A 19,317-nucleotide genomic window follows, 5' to 3' on the forward strand; every position below is an offset into this window, starting at 1 on the left:
GAAATTTTTTCCCTCAAAACAGGAATTTTTAGAGTCATTTTTGAGGAATTTTTGAGTCCGAAATGGCCGCCGTGACGTCACAATCCAAGATGGCGGTCGGCACCACAGACACCACACCCTGGACCCTGCGCCCGGAGCAACATTTACATACTAGTAATATCATCTGCTAAATATCATTTAAAAACTGAAGGGGGAAAAAACACTCAAGTTCTCATAATTATAACGTTCTACTGCTCAAAATTAAAGTTTAATAAATATCTGGTGAGATATTTTATGACCCAAAATAAAAAAAAATCGCTAACTATTGGAATAAATGTACAGACAAATCCCTTAACTGATGATAATGACAATAATTTAAAAAATTACATGGCGGTTGTGAACAGGCCTGAAGAAGTAGTTTTAAAAAATAAAGTTGCATATATATTTTCGTATGTTAGCTGAATATTTAAATTAATCTTTACATGCGTAAATTTCACATTCTTGAATGAAAAGTTCAATAAATTCCTTTAGAAATTGGTTTAGAAATTGTGTAACATTAAAAAGACTTAATTTATAAAATATTGTTCATTCCATGAACGTAATATATTTGGGTGGTACGTTCTTTGAATGATTCTTGCACTGGGAAAGAATAATTTAAAACTAGGGATTGGCCTATCAAGTCCTCAACCCCTCAGATATCATTATATCCTTATTATTCGAAGGATTCGTTATTCGAGGAAAATGTTTCCAAAAAAAATATTATAGGAAATTAATTAAAAATTAAATAATTCAACAATGATAACCTCTGAAGTTTACTAGGTCAATTTATATTTCTTCATACCTATTCTGTTACCATTACCCAAGATAGTGTACGTTTACTGTTTTATTATGTAAATAAAATTAAAATATGTATTGATTCTGGAAACTTATTTTGCGAAACAAACACTTAAACAGATGAATGTTTAAACACCCTAGTTAATACTTTCATTTCTTGTAGGTTATTTTATTTTTTGACATATGAGACCTAGATTCGGATTCGAATGGGTATATTCGAGATACTGCTTGGGATTCGAGTTCAAGAATCGGATTCGAGAAAAAAATGGAAAATCCTCGAGAATGAACAACAAAGATGCAATCCCGTGACATATGTTTTTGAGGAGGGGAGAGGGAATATCTCAGCAAAGGTACTTTTGAATATCTTTTGCTGCTCGCAGATGCAACCGGGGAGCCTTCTTTTCATAGACGAGAGATCCAAACGAACGATCGTGCATCTTCGGTTGTTTTTTTGTTCATTGTAACTCATGATAACTAATGGTCAATTAGGTTAGGTTAGCTACATTATAAATACTTTAAAACACTGTTTTCGGTTGATTTGGTTAGGATAGCTACATTAAAGATACTGTGAAATCATGTAAACGGTTTCCTAGCCCTGGATAGCTACATATTAAAAAGTTATTTGCTAAGCAACCATAAAATGATTTTACAGTATTTTAATGTAGCTATACTTAACTTAATAAACCAATTAAGCACAATGTTTTAAAGTATTTAGAATGTAGCTAACCTATCCTAATCGACCGCAAAATTTAATGCCACACCGGTTTATACAATGAGATAGAACGGGGGGGAAAAAAAGCGAGCATGAACTTCGGGTTACTTCGGGTGTGGCTCTCTCTTGTCTTGTGAAATGAAGGCTTCCCGATGCAACCACGGTGATGCATTTCCCCCTCTCGTGTGTTCAGTGACGCTGTGCGGGATTGAAGGTTTCGCCGAGTTCGTCCGACCGGAGTGGATTCGGAAGATCATGTCTCTGCAGAGACCCGAAGGATGCTACGGCGGCGTAGCGGAGATGACGTCCCGGACAGAAAGGTATCGTGGGCGTCACCACATCATCCCCTGAAATGCCATGACTAGCACAAAAGTTGAGCCATTTCCATTTTCCCTCGAGTATGCGTGACATTTCTTAAAGCCCAGGACACAATATCAACATGAAGAGTGTCCATAAAGAAATTTATACCATTTGAAACAAATCATACATAAAATTTAAGGTGAACTAATCTGGTTTTTTCTTACAAATGTTCAATATGTGCACCTTTAGATATACGGCACACGTCCAACCTAAAGACCGAATCTTCTGACACTTTGCTTAAAAGTCCGAAGTAATGGAAGCTATAGCCTCTTCAATTCTGTGTCTCAACTCTGGTAAATCATTACGTAGCGGTAGAACGTAGACACGATCGTTTATAAAGCCCCAAAGGAAATAAAAATTCGCATGTCGTTATGTCATGTGAACGTGGAGGCCAGCGTTAAAAATTGTTCTGTCGTCGCGACCATCGGCGTATGTTTTTTTTTTTTTTTTTCACATGGGGGATCAAAATTAAACTTTAAACAAAAGGCACGTAGAACTGAAATTACAGATTCACGCTTCGCAAATTGCAGAACACAAAACGCTTTACGCTCAGGAGTCACCATTTTGCGTAGGTGGCGCTGCAGGCGAGAAAACAACGAAGCAGTGCTGGCGCATGCGCTTATCTAGAACGGTTTGAGTTGCTCTTCAATTGTGACCTTGAACCAAAACTTTACAACGCTTACATTTGATACTATTATAATTTATAACTAGGACATTTTTTTATGGACATGCTGGTTTATTAACACACGAATAGTTATAGTGATAAGCACTTACACAACACAAAGCTAGCACAGCAACCTGGTTAAAACCGACATAAACTTAATCCATTCCTTTGTTTATTTTGGTTGTTTTAACTTTTAAAAAATAAATGCTACTCTAGTTGGTACTGTATAGTTATAAGGTAAAAAATAGTATTTGTATAATAAAGTCCATGATTGCACAGGAATGGCAAAACTAAAAGTAAAAATGAATTTTTTCTCATTCGGAAATTTGACAGTCACTTTTATAGGTTCACCATGCGAACGTAATAAACAATAGAAAAAATATTTGGCATAATATAGTCAAAACACCCCTTTTTATTTTCTATTAATTAAAGTTCTATGTAGTAGGACGTTTATTGCGGTTTTAGCAAATAACATAGTATTAAGCAAGACTCAAACCTAGAGCGAACTCTACTTAATACTAATACTATGATTGTGTAACTGATAGTCAGATTTAATTACATGGGGTTCAACTTTTATGTTTGATACTGTGTTGTACTTGTGAAAGGCGTATGTTGATTGTAGCCGGGTCTTTAGATTTACGGGACTAGTTTGGAAAGTTCAGGGGGTGTGCAGATATAGAAAAACCATTCACTGTAACTTAATTAGCAGTAAACTAGAGGAGAAACTTACGTAATTATTCAACAGAGCATATTTTAAAAGAAACTTGACTCATTTGGAGAAAGAACGAAATCAATACAAGCAATTTTTACATGGAGTTTTGATTCCAAAAACTTTGAATCTTCTACTAAGGCAAATATTAAATAAAAGTTATAATTTATGTAAAAAAAAATAATGTCCTTTACGATATACGTAGTAAACTTAATATTATTTTTTCTAATGACATTAAGGACCTTTAATTTTAAATAATGATAGTATTCGAATAAAAAAAGGACTGTTTTTCGATGGCGTGCGTTCTTAGTTGTAGCATTTTCCTTTAAAATACGTCCTTAGTGAATATCAATTTAAATTACAATTTCTTCTTAAAATTTGTTGTAAAAATTCATAGGTACTTATGTCTTTTCTATGTGGCATGTAGCAGTTAATTCGATTTATTCATTGAAGTTTTGTCGGTTGGAGTGTGTCCAATTTCGAAGAAGTTCCGTATTGGGTTATGTGCGCCTCTATTTCCACAACATGAGATTAAACAATGAATCACTGCATATTTACTTCTAAGATGATGATTGTATAAACAAAATAACCTTCGGGCTAATCATTTACGCGTCTCCATTGAAAAAAATATAAATATTACAGTTTTGAACTATTACATTTATTTCTATTATGCCTTACTGCTAAACACTGACCCTCATCATTGGAGATTTACTTTCAAAAGCTTTGCTCTTAAACTAGTTTGAGATAAGGTATGGTTCTTATTAGAATTTTCTGGTTACTGTTTCATGACAAGCCACTTCCTTGGCTATACTCTAAAACTATTCTGGTACTTTTCCTGAACGTTTAATGAACTGTAAAATTACACGGAAAACTTCTAATGCATTCATTAAATCCCTCTTTCGTTTGTTTACTAAAAGTTCAAATGCTTAGGATGTGAATCATATCACTAATTTTAGGTAAGAAACTTTAATTATATGTTAAGGAGCATTACCAAAAAAGGTATTACAGTGTATGTGACAAAGTTACTGCGGGTATTACAATGGACAGTTTGGGTTGGATTCCTAATTCGACCGCAGTGATTTTATTTTCAAATGTTTTCCGGACGTGTGTTTTTGTCTCCGCCTCACTTATAACAAGACGCGAAGGCCTGTAATGATTTAGGTACCTAAATGTACACGTTCTCTCTGGCAGTGCTGTAGCCAGGATTTTGTGTGGGAAGGGGTCCATTATAACACATATCATTTTTATGAGCAATTTATTTTTCTTACGTAATTGATTGAAAGTGAAAGAAAACTAATTGCCACTCTAAAATTTCAGAGAATAGTTTACACATACATATACCTATGTCCAAGTATTGTTTTTTCTTGAGAAAAGAAAAAATATTTTATTTTTTTAGTTTAGTAAAATTTATTGTTTTAAATAATTTCTCCTTTCGTTAATGCATATATATTGAAGTTGCTAAATACAATAAATAAACATGTCAAGTTTGTATTAAATACGTCTTCAAACCAGCATTAAATATAGACTAATTAGAAAAATTAATCTGTGTCTTCTCTGTATTAGACACGTCGGACTATATTGGGGAGCAAACACATAATTGTAGCCCACTAAGGATTACAAAAATTATCATAAAAATGTTCTCTATAAAATTATGTATTTCTATAATTTCCGTTTCTTAAGATTTTTTTTTTAATACCGGAAGGGAGGGGTCCGGATCCCACAGACCTCCCTCTAGGTAAGTCCTTGTACTCTGCCCACGGCCAGTGAGGAATCCAGTCGAGAGTTTGCCTTTTTTTGACGTGACAACGTCTAATAAATCGATGAACGCCGGCTGCACGCACGAAAAAGTGTCCCGTTACGCACATTGTTACGTTACGCTGTGTTCCGTTAAGCTGTCGGCGAGTGCAGTAATAATAGGTTATGTTACAATTGACTAAAAAATTATGGTGATTCATATAATTGATGATAGATATTTGATTACACTTTATTTATATGAAAACTTGTTCATAATTATATTTAAACTTTATAGCTAAACGCCAGTTTTTATAATTAATTACAAGTCATCTACACGTGAACTGTTTCGTCGACTGTTTATAAAGTGAAGTGAAAAGTTAATGTGGTTTTCATTGCTTATTACAACAACGATTTCTGCAATAAAGGTTAATTATTCTTGCATTTTAAAAATCTGATTACTAGTATAATTTAAAGTATTTATTCTTTTAATCTAAAAATAAAAATGATTCAATTTTATTCATAAAAGTATGCACTCATTTCATCAATGTTTTGTTATGACGTCACGTTAAACTATCGTCCGTAAACCGACTTTACAGACAACCAATTTTTTTTTCCTTTGTGTTTTTTGTTGCAGCTCGCGCGTAAAACGGAACGACCTGCGGACGGCGCACGGCTGCATGATGCACGAGACGGGTCTGGCCGCCGCGGCGCTGAGTCTGTCGGCGCGCGCCCTCGTCGAGATGCGCGGCCTGTAGGCGACTGCGACTGCGACTGCGACTGCGACTGCGACCGCGACCGCGACCGCGACCGCGACCGCGACCACGACCGCGACCGCGACCGCGACCACGACCGCGACCGCGACCGCGACCGCGACTGCGACTGTGACGGCGACTAAGACCCATCCTGCAATTGCACGTAAACGGATACGTATCTCCCTGAACATTCCTCTATAGCGGCTCTGCTGTTTCCACAGTGCACGGGAACTTACAGACGGCAACGAATGATAATTTACTTTCAAGGTTACGAAATACTAAATTAAATTTTATAAAATATATATATTTAGCCTCCAGGAGCACAGGCACGTAACAAAAAATAAACGGCAAAGTAACAACATAGACACTAGGTATTATTACACTTGAATCCATTTTTAACACATTTCTAACACAAACAAAATATGGCCAACGCCGCTATTGGTCGCACGCAGCGACGTAAACGCGAGACGTCAAGCATTGCCGAGCTAATACGTCTTAGTGCCGTTGTAGAAACTCTGTTCCGTGAGATTTGTCTACATTTTTAGCGATCCGTTTCCGTGTCATTGTAGAACAAGCTTAGAGCTGAGCTCTTCCGTCTACGTCGCTCCGTGCGACCAATAGAAGCAGAGTATTTGGCTGCGGCGGTAGCCATGTTTGCTTATGTTCTAAATATGTTATAAATTGTTACAAGTTTAAGTTTATTTCGTTTTTTATTAATACTTTGTGGTATACCTACATATATTTTCATTACACATATAAATTCTGTTCGTGCTATAATCTCGAAGCATATATATTTTATATATATATATATATTTCTAATTAAATTAATATTTTGTAACCTTGAAACGCAATCTCGTTGCTTGCCATTTGTTGCGTTTCCGTGCATTCTGGATGCAGAAGAGCCTCTATAGTAGAATTTTCCGTGAGATCCGTCTCCGTTTCCAAGCCATTGTAGAGCGGGCCTAAAGCTGGGTTTAAAAACTACGCAAAGAAATCAATAACGCAACACGCAATTGACGCAAGAAAATCACAGTTCTTTACGAAGCACGCAAATCGCAAGAAGTCGCCAACTCTGTAACTTAATAATTGTATAACAGCATACTTTTCCGGGTTTATTTTCATAACTCATATTTATAGTGAAAACAACACACTTTAATAATTTTCTTTTCTTTCATTGTGTGAAAGTTTAAGAACTATAAATATAATGTCGGTATATTAATTAAACGGACAACATGGGCTTCTTTACAAATAAAGTCTGGGTCTTGAAATGTTTTCGGAACACTTCCCTTCCAATATGGCCGTCTGGAAGGCAAGCCAAAACGCAAGAAAGCAGGGATTTGAACAATACTTGTCTTGCGTTATTGCGCTTTGCGTAGTTTATAAATACGCACCTTAAAAAACGGTTGCTGTACATTTTTTCTTCTAGCGTTCTTGAGTAGTTCATAAACTAGGCCTGGGGCCGGGTTTATAAACTACGCATTAAACGCAACACGCAAAAAAAATATTTCAATAATGACGTCATATACCTTATTATAAAATTGCAAGCATCTGCCAACTTTCAACTTCTTACGTGTTTTGCCTTGCGTTTCCGCCTTCCATGTTTGAAGCGGAGTGTTCCGAAAACTTCTGAAAACGCAGACGTTATGCTCATAGAAGGTAACAATTTGGTCCTTACGATACACATCACGTATTCGCTTGGTAAACTTTCACAAAGTATTAAGAAAAAACACTTAATAAAATTATTCTAAATTCATTATTTTATCTTGATAAACATGAATTATCTAAAGAAGCACGGTTAGCAAATTGGGTTTATACTGTTTTAAAATCTCAGGTTGTCGGGTTAGAGACGTCTCGTGCCTTCCCTGCTTTATAATCGCCCGTGATTTTATTGCGTTGTTTGCGTGTTGCGTCGTTGCGTTGTTATTTTTCCCTTAAAAGGAGAAGGACGTAAGATAACCTAAGGGGGCGAGAGTGAATACATGCGTACGTTGACACACAATTTAATGTACAATTTTAAATCCAATAAAACATGATCACAACAATTATTTGAGTCTGAAATTTCGGGATTCCGTAAATGCTTTCATCCCTTACGTCCCCAGGTCTGTAAACATAACAAATGCTAATTTTAGTGAATGCAATATTTTTAGAAAAATCATATAAACTGCAAGGGCCTAAATATCAAGGTAAGCAAGAGCCTTAAGGGCGCCGCCTATGTCCGTGGGAAAATCACTTCGCGCGCTTGGACGGGCTCATCTTCGTGCAGGAATCGCGGCAGACGCTGGAACTACTCGCCATGGCTTTCCGCCCCTCGAAAGGCGGGATGGTGTCTTCCCCCACCCGACCGCCGAGCAGACACCTGGGTGGGAGAGTGCGTGGGCAGGGGAAAGGGCGCGAGGCAGATAGTGAACGTGGTGTCCGCTTCCCGGCACCGAGCCGGCACCTCGAGACACTTGGCTGGCGCATGCGGCGGAATGTCATTGTTTAGGATTTCCGCGCTGAACTAAGGCCAGATTACACTTCAGAGAATCGTGAAAGATATTTTTATGCCATGATACTTTCTTTTGAAATGAAGAAACTATAATATAATTATTATTACCCATTAAACGAATGCTCTGTTGCTTTTAAAGTTGTGTTTGTATGCAATATTTTGCAGCTGATGAAACAATCGCCGTTTATTGTTCTGCAGTAAAATACATCTAGCATATTTCATTTCGGACGCTATTGTTTTCAGCCGTTCTTATAAATCATTAGGTCCGTTCTACAGTGAACGCACAAAAACGAATATTTTAATATACTTGCAACAGTGGACGCAAGCGGACACGGAAACGCTTCGGCATGAGATTGGCAACACAACTCTTGCGATTGCGTTTGAGTTTCCGTTATGCGTTTCCGTTGCTTACGGTTCCGTGTCACTGTAGAACAGGCTTTAGTAAAAATGGTTAACGAATAAAGATATATTTTCCTATTCAAACTCGGAAAATATAAGTGGCCTTTTATTATGAATGCCGTAACTGCATGCAATGATATGAAAGGCTTAGAATGATAGTGGAATAAGGCACATTACCAATTTTTAACAAAACAATTATTTGTTACGATATTTAAAAGACAGAACCAACTAAGTGCTTGAATGATTGTGAGAAAGTTAATAAATATTAAATAATTTAGAGGGGCTTTCGTATGAAACATATTTAATGTAACACTAGTGCTTCGGAATATAAGTGACTTACACCATTATCAATATTAGCCTCTCATATGTTACGTAAACGATGATTGCCTCACTCCTTATATGGTTGGCTGTGAATTAACAAATGGTGTTTCAAATTTGTGGTACTTTAAAACAACTATCTACATTTGCTATCAAATGAGATCGTTTTGTTTCTATTGCATTTAATAACAAATAATTTAGATTATTACCGACTGAACTATTAAACTTGCTACGCATTAGCGTACACTGATTGGCTAAATTTATTCTTATATGTTCGTCAGCCTGTGTGCTGCTTAGCGCTACAGCTCACAATTTTTAAGAGATAGTGCGGAAAACGATGTCTAGAAAGAACATAGCGAATGCAATTTTATTTCAGGACAAAAAAAACTGTAAATTTCACTGCGGGTCATAAATAAACTTATGAAATATTTTATAAAAAATTAAGACATGTTTAGTTTTTGTTCTACTGTAAGTTAACTAGTAGTCTAATGTTTATTCGTTTGTGTACTCGTATAGGCCTTTCTATATTGCCTGAGTTTATTCTTATGATTGTCTTAGATTATTCAATGACCTAGTGAGTGTACTAAAGGATTAATTTGTCATGTAATATATGACAATGTTACTCAACGTACTACATCCCTATTTATTGTCGTCGGTCTTAAGTAATGTAAACTCTGTAATGTTTCTAATCTTAATGTATTTATATATTATTCTTATTTTAATATGGGTAATACCATGTGTGTTTGTGATCCTTCTTAATGTAACAAATACTATAATGTATGTTTTCTTCATATTCCTACTTAATTTTAAAGTACCAGATGTGTGAATTTAATATTCGTTCACTATTACAATAATAATGTACTACAGAGGCACATGTATCCACAAATGTAAACCTCTTGTAGGCACTTTGTACAGATTGGTAGTAAATCGTAATTAAACTTTTCCTTTGGCAGTGTATACAAAATGCCAAAATAAAATGGAAGGGTATGTAATGAAATCACTTGCTGCAAAGTGTGTATGGATATGTGTATATTTTACAACATATGTATATAAATATCTTTCTTGTAAATTACAACATTCATAACAAAATATATTATTCACACAACACCTAATGCTCATTCAACAATACCACATTTACATATTTTATTTACATTTTATATCTATGAGAATTGTTATGTTCATTCTTACTACAGGTTATACATCTATGTAATTTGTACCACAAAATAAGACAGTTGTCACCATGAATCAGCTTAAGTAAATGGTAAAAAACTGGCTTAATGTTTTGAAACTGTTGAGACAATAGCTACAATACAATAGCTCTGAACATACATACTAATTGTTTACACAAAAAAATATCCCACCTTACATATTTAAACATACAAAAATAAATATATTCATACAACTATTTCAGATTCAGTATAACAAATTATTTCGTTTCGAACACTCTTGATAAATAATACGGTGCAAATACAAATAATGAAACTAATGTTAATACATCAAAACCAAAAATAAAAATAAACAGCTGCTCGATACTAGTAGTAAACTATCAGCGCACAATATAACATGTAGAGTGAAACAAACATTTTACGTATATCTTTTAAAACGATTCACAATGAGATACGGCCCATAATAATATAATCTAAGTGCAAAGTTATAAGACACTGCATGCCAATTACACTGTTACATTATATTGATTTAAGTATTTCACAGCATACACAAACATAAGGTTTTTTTTTCTGTTGGCACGGAAACTGGCAACTGGGCACTTGTCTGTATAACTGTATCATTTCAAACATCTTTCGTCAAACTAGTACGCCAATTTTCTATGTTTCAATTGTTTATTGGACTAGAAAACAAAAATCTATAGGCCTAACTGTAATCTTTATGAAATCATTTTTGTTTTTAATATCCTTCTTTAAAAATGGGAATTTACCTGTACTGTTTGTGGTAATTTTGGCTTACATGTAAGGCTATTGTCCATCAATTGTTTACAGTGTATTATCAGGTTCCCTGATTTCCATATTCCTAGGATAACGTGGATCTATTATTTCCGGTAGAAGGCACGTCATGTAAAACTGTGTCAGTTTGTTGATCATTTTTTCTTTCCAGAAACTGTTCTCTCTTTCAATTTGTTGCACTAGTAAGCCACGTGGTGTCCAAAGGACGAAATAACAGTACTTACGATTGGTAATATGCAGTTGTCCCTGCACTTGGTACATGTAAGCATGTCCTTTCTTCAGAAACATTTTACCATCCACAATGTTACAAAATGTTACTTTTTTCTGTTCCACTGCTTCTTGTGGAGACATTCTGGCAGCTACGGCAGGACATTTTACTTCAAGGATACCATCATCTCCAACAAGACCGTCAGGTGTTGCTGCCAACCATGGGTGTTCCTTATCGACGAATAAGCCACAGCGAGCCACCTTCTTACCAAAGTTCACTTCAAAATCCTGAATGGCGCTATGCTCATTTTCCAATCCATACCTTGTGGCCTCCGTCCCTGAAAACCTACTGTACAATATATTGACAACGGATTTTGCTCGCTTAGTGGCTTTCTTCATGTTACAGATTCTACCGAAATTTGATGCTGTCAGTCGCTTGATTCTTTCTGATTTCCAGAGAACAGAATCATTTTGCCCTTTGGTAGCGATTTGTAGATTTTCTCGTTCTTCATCCGTTTTACAAAGACTAGCGAGAAATTCCTGTGTCTGTCTTGCATATTCGTCTGGTTCCATGTCAGGTATGCGTTGTTCTACACAGCCATAATCCTTGTCAGGACCTGTCACATACAACTTTCTGCGCTTAAATGTTTGTGGGTTTGTCAGCCTCCTGAGCTTTCTTTTCTCTGATGAACGTTCCTTGCGCTGTATGTGAGCTTTAGTGATGTTTCCAGGACTACTGTTTGTTAAACCTTTATGGATAAAGGACTGTGTTTGAGGACCTGAATTAAAAGAAATTACAGAGAGCTCGCTTCTTGTTTGGTAGCCACCACTCAAACAAAAGTTTACTCGTTTACTTGAAACATGCTTGCAAACCACATTATTGAAAGACTCTGCTGTATTAGTATTGACATTATGTAAAAGGCTTACAGCATGATGTGCAACAATGTTTCGAGCTGCTATTATTTCTGACCATATACCTGCCTCTTGAAGAGGCGGTACAAGGTTTTCCTCGTTTTCTTTCAATCCGCTACAGAAATAACCTCTAATTGCGCATCCTGAGTGGTCACCAAATACGTGAAATGGACCATTGTAAATGTCAAGTTTTAACTCCTCAATTTTTCTGTGAATTGGAAACTCTTTTTGAGCACGCCTATGCTGCACAGCTCCGGTGACTGCAGCTCGAAGGCGGAGTTGTTTGTCAGATACAGCCTTTCGTAGAACAGGAGAAACGGAACCAATTTCGTTTTTCGTCTTTTGAGCAATACAACGTATCCTTCGAAGGTAATTTCGCAGTATGTGGTTAGTACATTCAATTTTGGTGATTGTAAAATTTGGACCATATGGCTGAGCCTTCACTTACATACAATGGCTCACTGAAAAATACCTACAGAAAACTACCAAATCATTTTTAACTCGAAATGGCCACATATGCACGTTCTTCTTGTAGGCATATCAGAGCGCTCGGTTACTGCTCTGAGGCTAACTATTTTCATATAGTTCACAATATTTAGTACCTACTCTTCGCGAGGTTACATTTATAAACATTGTAGAGCTAATACCTTTCTGTATATTTAGGAAGTAGCTGTTACAAAAGTGCTACATTTCAGTTCGTTACAATATGCAGCATTGTATGAAAACATATGAAACGTGCGACGTCAGAAATAAAAACATTAAATACCACACGGCATTGAAATTATTTCGAAAATATACTATCGACACAAATACATAATAATTAATAACATCTGAAATTAACTGATCACCTTGTGACTCACCAATCAGCTGATGATATTTCAGGTTATGCGTGGAAACACTGCATTTGAAACCTTCCACTATGATGTCAGATTCCATGGCATTTGAAGACTTGTTCCAATTTTTGAAACAGACGTGGTCCTTTGGCGTCTCATTTTTACTGTTTGCTCGTGAACATATGCAGCAGTATCGATTCCTAGTGCTTGCGAAGATAACTTTTTTTGTTTCTTTTCCTACTATGCAAGCCTATAAGAAAAAAAAAAACAAGCATATTTAATCTGTTCGCTGTAAAACTTAATGTAAGGTAACGAACATTGTATAATCAGGATAATTACATTATTTCGAATGTCTGGCATTATGCCAATAGGCTCTAAGTATATGGCTCTATGCCGGTAGGCCTAAAAGACTTTCATACTAGCAAACAGGTCTATCACAAAATAACTATACAATGTTTGCACTTATAAAGAATTTAAATTGTCGCATTTATCTACAAAAGAAGGAAATATTAACAAAATAACTATTACGTGTTGTTCACACTGTCATGAACTTATTTTAGTTACTAATAATACATAATTACTGATATAACACAGATTGCCTACAAATTATTATTCAACACGCAATAAGATTACGTAATACACAAACTTACCACCCCAGAAAGAGCATCATATTTGTTTCCATACGATCGTTTACACCAAGCTCCATCAGTGACAACTGCTATGAGAGGAACTCCGTCGACATCCACACTGCCATTTTCTACTGCCAATCTTGCTTCTTCTTTGCCAGCGGCTTCCATACTTTGACATGCGACATCGTGTATAACAGAAGATAGGGATTTTTGACATTTGTTGAAAGTCTCCTTGGCCATGCAAGGCATTTCCAAAGTTGAAGTTATGTCTTGTAACTGTGTAAAACTTTGGCCCGTTAACAACATACTGTTCACCCATGCCATGTTACAGTTGACTTTATTTGTTTGGGGGTCCTCCGAGAAAATAGATTCAACAGTACCACACATATTACACTTGAAATCAAATTTACTTATCATTCCATTTTTATGTTCTTTTATTAATCGCATATTTTCAAACGAACACTGAAACACTTTGTTATGTTGGCTGATGCGCGACATTTCTTTGAATAGAAAGTCAACATCAAACAGTCATCTTTGTTAAATTGTTTACTCAAGGCTCAGCCTCACTTAAATATTTGATTATAGCTTGTTTTGATTATTGCAGTTGTTTGTTAGCACATATTAAGAAAATGTAACTATAGCTATAGATAGTTGGCAAAATATATTATCTCACACTACAAATATTAATCTTCAACCACCGTCATGCAATTATGATGCAATTAGTCAAACATATTTTTAATTATAAATACATATTTGCCTTTTCTACAGCTCTAGATAACTTGATATCTGGGGACTAAATTTGAAGGTGTTTGTGATTTATGTACTCTGTGCAGTGGGAAAATGCAACAAATTGCCTTTAAAATGAATTCTACGAGGCGAAAACTGAAAAGTGAACACTTTTGTGATGCCGAGCCTTAAGTAAATTTGTTATAAAAAAAAAGTTAAAATTTCTGCTAGTAGTACCTACATTCTATTTTTATGTACGAAATATGCTTAAATAGCACCATTTTGCTCCTTAGAATACACTTATAATGATACTCTCCTTTGCCCCCCCCCCCCCCCCCCCAAATTAAATATTTGCTTCCTACGCACCTGATCACCGAAAAGCCTAGTCTTAAGATGTACACAACACTTATTAAAATTAATTTTCATTAAAGTGTCCAAACCAATATGCAAGTGTGCTACCACGCAAACTTGTCCTCGAGCGCTATTGCTGCCAATCTGTGTTTTCGGCAAGAAATTCGATAGAACACATCAAATGGTCGCGCTGGAGGTTCAAAACAGTTGCAAACATGGAAACGAAAAACACGCACATGAGTATTACAGTTATCAGATTTTACTTTAGCTCTGAGCGCTACCTTTTTTTTTTAATTATAGCTACTTCTTTAGGCGCATCACGAAAAAATGAGTGAATTTTTACGATGCTCGCGCAACATGCAACGAACTTTTCACTGGATGAGGAAAAAAAAGGCTACCTACACAATTATATAAGTGCTTTTAAATACTTTAGTGATTGATATCGTATACTGGTCTATTATCATTAACGATATATTTTTATTTTAAATATTAGTGATAGAATTGGGGTTTATAAACCTTTTCAGGTGTATTTATATAAGTGAGGTTATGTTCCCCTATGTATAATTTATTTGCATTATAAATTATTAAATAAGTAAAATTAATAAATTAGAATTATAATTTCAGCATATTTACCAACTGTATTTATTTATAAAATAATCACTCCAGTTCTTTTATTATTTTATTTCTATTAATTATTTGCAATCAAAAACTAAAGTTTTTTTTACTACGCCTAGTAAGTATAATTTCTGACGCGCGTGCACCCATTTTATTTAGTTCAACATTTCAGTTGTGCTGATGTCATTGCACTCGGCTAAAACTGACTGCTCTAAATAAGTTTGACTAAAAGAAATGATTGTCACATGCAAAGCTTATTTATTGAGGGTTCGCGAAGAGCCGGCGGTGACGCAGGAGCGGGAAGCTGCTAGCTGGCGGGTGGCGAGCCGGCGGGGTCCTCCTCGTAGAGGGAGAGGTCTCCCCGGGAGGGGAAGGGCGGCGGCAGCGAGCCCAGCAGCTCGCGGGTCACGGCCTTGGGCTGCGGCGTCGGCGACGGCGCGCGGGGTCGGTCCTTCAGGGCGCGACCCGCCGGCAGCGACGGCGGTCGCTCGTTCATCTCGGTCCACAGCCCGCGGGCCGAGTCGTCGTCTCCCTCCCGGGGCGCCGGGGCTGCGACCAGAGACCCGCACGTCGTGGCGCCCGACGGCGCCAGTCCGCACGCCTTGGCCGGACAGCACGTCGCGGCGTTTGGCGTCACGGCAACACCGCACGTCGCGGCGTTTGACGACGCGGCAGCACCGCACGTCGCGGCGTTCGACGACGCGGCAGCACCGCACGTCGCGGCGTTTGACGTCGCGGCAGCACCGCACGTCGCGGCGTTCGACGTCACAGCAGCACCGCACGTCGCGGCAGCACCGCACGTCGCGGCGTTCGACGTCGCGGCAACACCGCACGTCGCGGCGTTTGACGACGCGGCAACACCGCACGTCGCGGCGTTCGACGTCACAGCTTCGCTCGGCGGCGGGGGCTGCTCTTCTGCTTGCGGCTCGGCCGACGATGCGCGGTCTTCGACGGCCACCGCTTCGTCCTCCGGGGACTGCTGGTTCTCGCGCACGGTACTCATGCTCGCTGCCGAAATCACGGATAGCGTCTAACTGTTCCGCGTAGATTCTTCCCTACTTTCCGCACACCCACCGGTTTGTTCGTTCCACGAAACTAAGAAATGTAGCTCTTAATTTGAAAAAATAAATTTTCAACTGTAGAATTTAACGAAGAAAATTTTTTTCGAAAGATTTATGTTAGAACTAGTTAAATTATGTCGCTATGTTACAAACAATTTCGTGTCAACAATTGTTGTCATGGAACAATTGCGTGATTTCTCTCTTCAAGAAACATGTTGTTTTGATATGTTTTTTGGTTGCATGGTGGTAAGAAGTTAGGGGAGTGCGAGTGTTTGATCTTTACATGTTAAATTATTAACATGTAAAGATCAAAATTATTAAGTCAAAATGAGAACTACCATGCATCCCCCTTTCTCATCTAAAGGTTAAAGTTTTTTTTTAATAAAGTTGCTGAAACCTCTTTGTTAAAAGAAAGGAAGAAAGATATATACAGAGAGAAAGAAAGAGAGAATGTGTGTAAGTTTGTTTGTAAGGATTAAAAAATTTATTTCACTGCCACAAAGCTACAGTATTCCAGATGGGCATATAATAGGTCTTATTTTTAAAAATACAGAGAAAGAGAGAGAAAATGGAAGGAAAACGTGACACAGAAAAAGAGGAAAAAAATTAAGAGGGAGGAAAAAGATACAAAGAAAGAAAAATAGGAAGAAAGAGAGATTGCAATGAAAACCAGAGGAATACCACTATTAGACTGCATTCTTGGGTTTCGTTAATATACTTGTCACAGATGTAAGAATATAACTACGTCACATCGGCACTGCCGTTATCTTTGTCCCTTATCGGCACAGTATTGGTGAAACTTATTTAAATCAGGTGGCCGGATACAACTGATTTTTTTACTCCCTAAATCCGACCCAGAATAAATTGGCTAAATGATAAATATAGGGACTTGCAGGTTAAAATAGCACTATACAAAAGAGGAGAATAGACCCTCTTTGGGGAGCTTGCGAAACACCCCCCCCCCCCCCCTTCCTGAGGAAGTTGTGACTCCACCCCCCCCCCCCCTCCTGAGGAAGTTGTGACTCCAACCCCCCCCCCCCCCCTCCTGAGGAAGTTGTGACTCCACCCCCACCCCCCCCCCCTGGGGAGCTTGCACAGCCGGATATTTTTCGAAGAAAAAGGGGACATATTTTCTTGAAAAGGAAAAATTTTCTTTCGAAAAGAGAAATTTTGGTGCAAAATGAGGTCTCTTGAGGTGTTTTTACCGCTGGAAGTGACGTAATCCAAGATGGCAACCGGAAGTGACGTAATCCAAAATGGCCGCTGTGGCTCCTTGGCTCTCCAACCATCAGCCGGTGTCCCTATACCTACTATATACACCTACTTGCGATCTCATTTTATTTAGTGATAGTGGGATCGAAGTGTTGCGAGAAAAGCCAGATTAAAAGGTCTGGGGAAAAAAAACTGCCGAAACTACACAGATTTTTCATGTGTTGTTTGTTACCTGAAATCTTACAGACAGTCGCATTCTGAGAGCCATGAAAGTTCGGGAACCAGATTTTATTGTGGCAGCCAAGGAAGAAAAAAAAAACTAAAGTAATAACCAGCGGACTGATGATTATTTATTCAAAGTAAAATTATATTCTATGTAATGTGTAACAAAATATGTAATGGGATCATAAACATGTAACGTCTGTGTGTGCGGGTGTGTGCGTGTGTGTGTGTGTGTGTGTATTGTCGTATTAAGAAAATTTTAGGGCTATTGAATTTATTTCTTTTATTTTCCACAAGTCATGTTTGTATACGTTAACAATTATGATTTTACTGTATTTTTGTTAGGATACAAACAGATTACAAAAGTGTCGTTGACGAGGTATTTTTTTTTTAAATTTCAATTGTCACTTTAATACAAGTAGTTGGAAATGGGGGGTTCAAGCACAGGCGCAGGAGCCAGGAGCCGGCCGCCATCTTGGATGACGTCATTTTTGACCCAAAATTCCTCAAAATTCCTCAAAAATGACTCAAAATGACTCAAAATTTCCCGTTTTCGAGGGAAAAATTCCCGTTTCGAGGGAAAAATTCCCGTTTCGAGGGAAAATTTCCCGTTTTATTCCGTAAAAATCCCAGTGGATAGAATAGTCCTAAAAGTGGCTTAATCATCCCTAACGCAAGCCACTGTTAAGCCGCTATCAGGACTTGACCTTGACCTTTGACCTTGCCAATCTATGCTAATCTATGCCAATCTATGCCAATCTACGCTAATCTATGCTAATCTATGCCAATCTATGCTAATCTATGCCAATCTATGCTAATCCGTATGCTAATCTATGCTAATCTGTATGCTAATCCATGCTAATCTGTATGCCAATCCATGCTAATCCATCCGCCATTTTGTATTTCTAGAAATTTCCACAAACTTCGAATCGTGACGTCACCGTTGCACTTTGTGTCACGGACGCCATCTAGGATTTGAATTTTTTTTTTTTCGAACTTTGAAATTCGATGTAAACATCAACCACCATCTTGTTTTCGTCTGCTGGTGGCCGCCATCTTGTTTTCGTCTGCTGGTGGCAGCCATCTTGTTTTCGTCTGCTGGTGGCCGCCATCTTGTTTTCGTCTGCTGGAGGCAGCCATCTTGTGAGAGTGCGCTCACGCCATGTTAGTTTAATTCTTACCCGCTAGAGTGCAGTAATCATTTATTATTACTGTGACACCCACCATCTTGTCATTTGGCCACCATCTTGAAAATCCATAATTATTTAGCTAGGAATTCGGGAAAGATTCCAAAATTTATTAAATAAATCACCCATTAATTTATTTATTGAATCGCTGGATTCCAGTCCTTTGTTCGATACCTGATCGATGCAATAATGTTTAATTTTATGTAAAATAATAATAATTTCAATAAACCATCTTCAACATTCTTAAAGAGACTTTAAAACCTCTACTACCATCATCCTATAAGCCATCAACACCACCATCTTGGAAAATTCGTAATTATATTGCTAGAGATTCGGGAAAAAGTTACAAATTCATTAAATAAATTTGCAAACAATAAAATGATTAATTAGGTCGACTCAGGCCCTTGACACGATTCGGAATGAAGATGGAAAAAAATAAACATAATATAATAGTG

General features: G+C 37.4%; 2 protein-coding genes across 2 annotated transcripts in view; one reads left to right on the forward strand and one right to left on the reverse strand.

Annotated features, from left to right (window-relative positions):
• Window positions 1-7,786, forward strand: part of LOC134536755 (UPF0764 protein C16orf89 homolog) — a 74,809-nt gene extending 67,023 nt beyond the window's left edge. The window contains exons 6-7 of the mRNA XM_063376663.1: window positions 1,719-1,845; window positions 5,627-7,786. Coding sequence (XP_063232733.1) covers window positions 1,719-1,845; window positions 5,627-5,747 — 248 coding nt within the window. The 3' untranslated portion in view covers window positions 5,748-7,786. The remainder of the gene's footprint in view (window positions 1-1,718; window positions 1,846-5,626) is intronic.
• A 7,701-nt stretch (window positions 7,787-15,487) lies between these two features.
• LOC134536444 (uncharacterized) lies at window positions 15,488-16,183 on the reverse strand. Its single transcript, XM_063376159.1, has one exon. It carries the CDS (start codon window positions 16,181-16,183, stop codon window positions 15,488-15,490), a length of 696 nt encoding a protein of 231 aa, XP_063232229.1.
• Between the last annotated feature and the right edge of the window lie 3,134 nt (window positions 16,184-19,317).

The sequence above is a fragment of the Bacillus rossius genome, chromosome 11 (genome assembly GCF_032445375.1).
Source record: "Bacillus rossius redtenbacheri isolate Brsri chromosome 11, Brsri_v3, whole genome shotgun sequence".
Classification (NCBI taxonomy): domain Eukaryota; kingdom Metazoa; phylum Arthropoda; class Insecta; order Phasmatodea; family Bacillidae; genus Bacillus; species Bacillus rossius.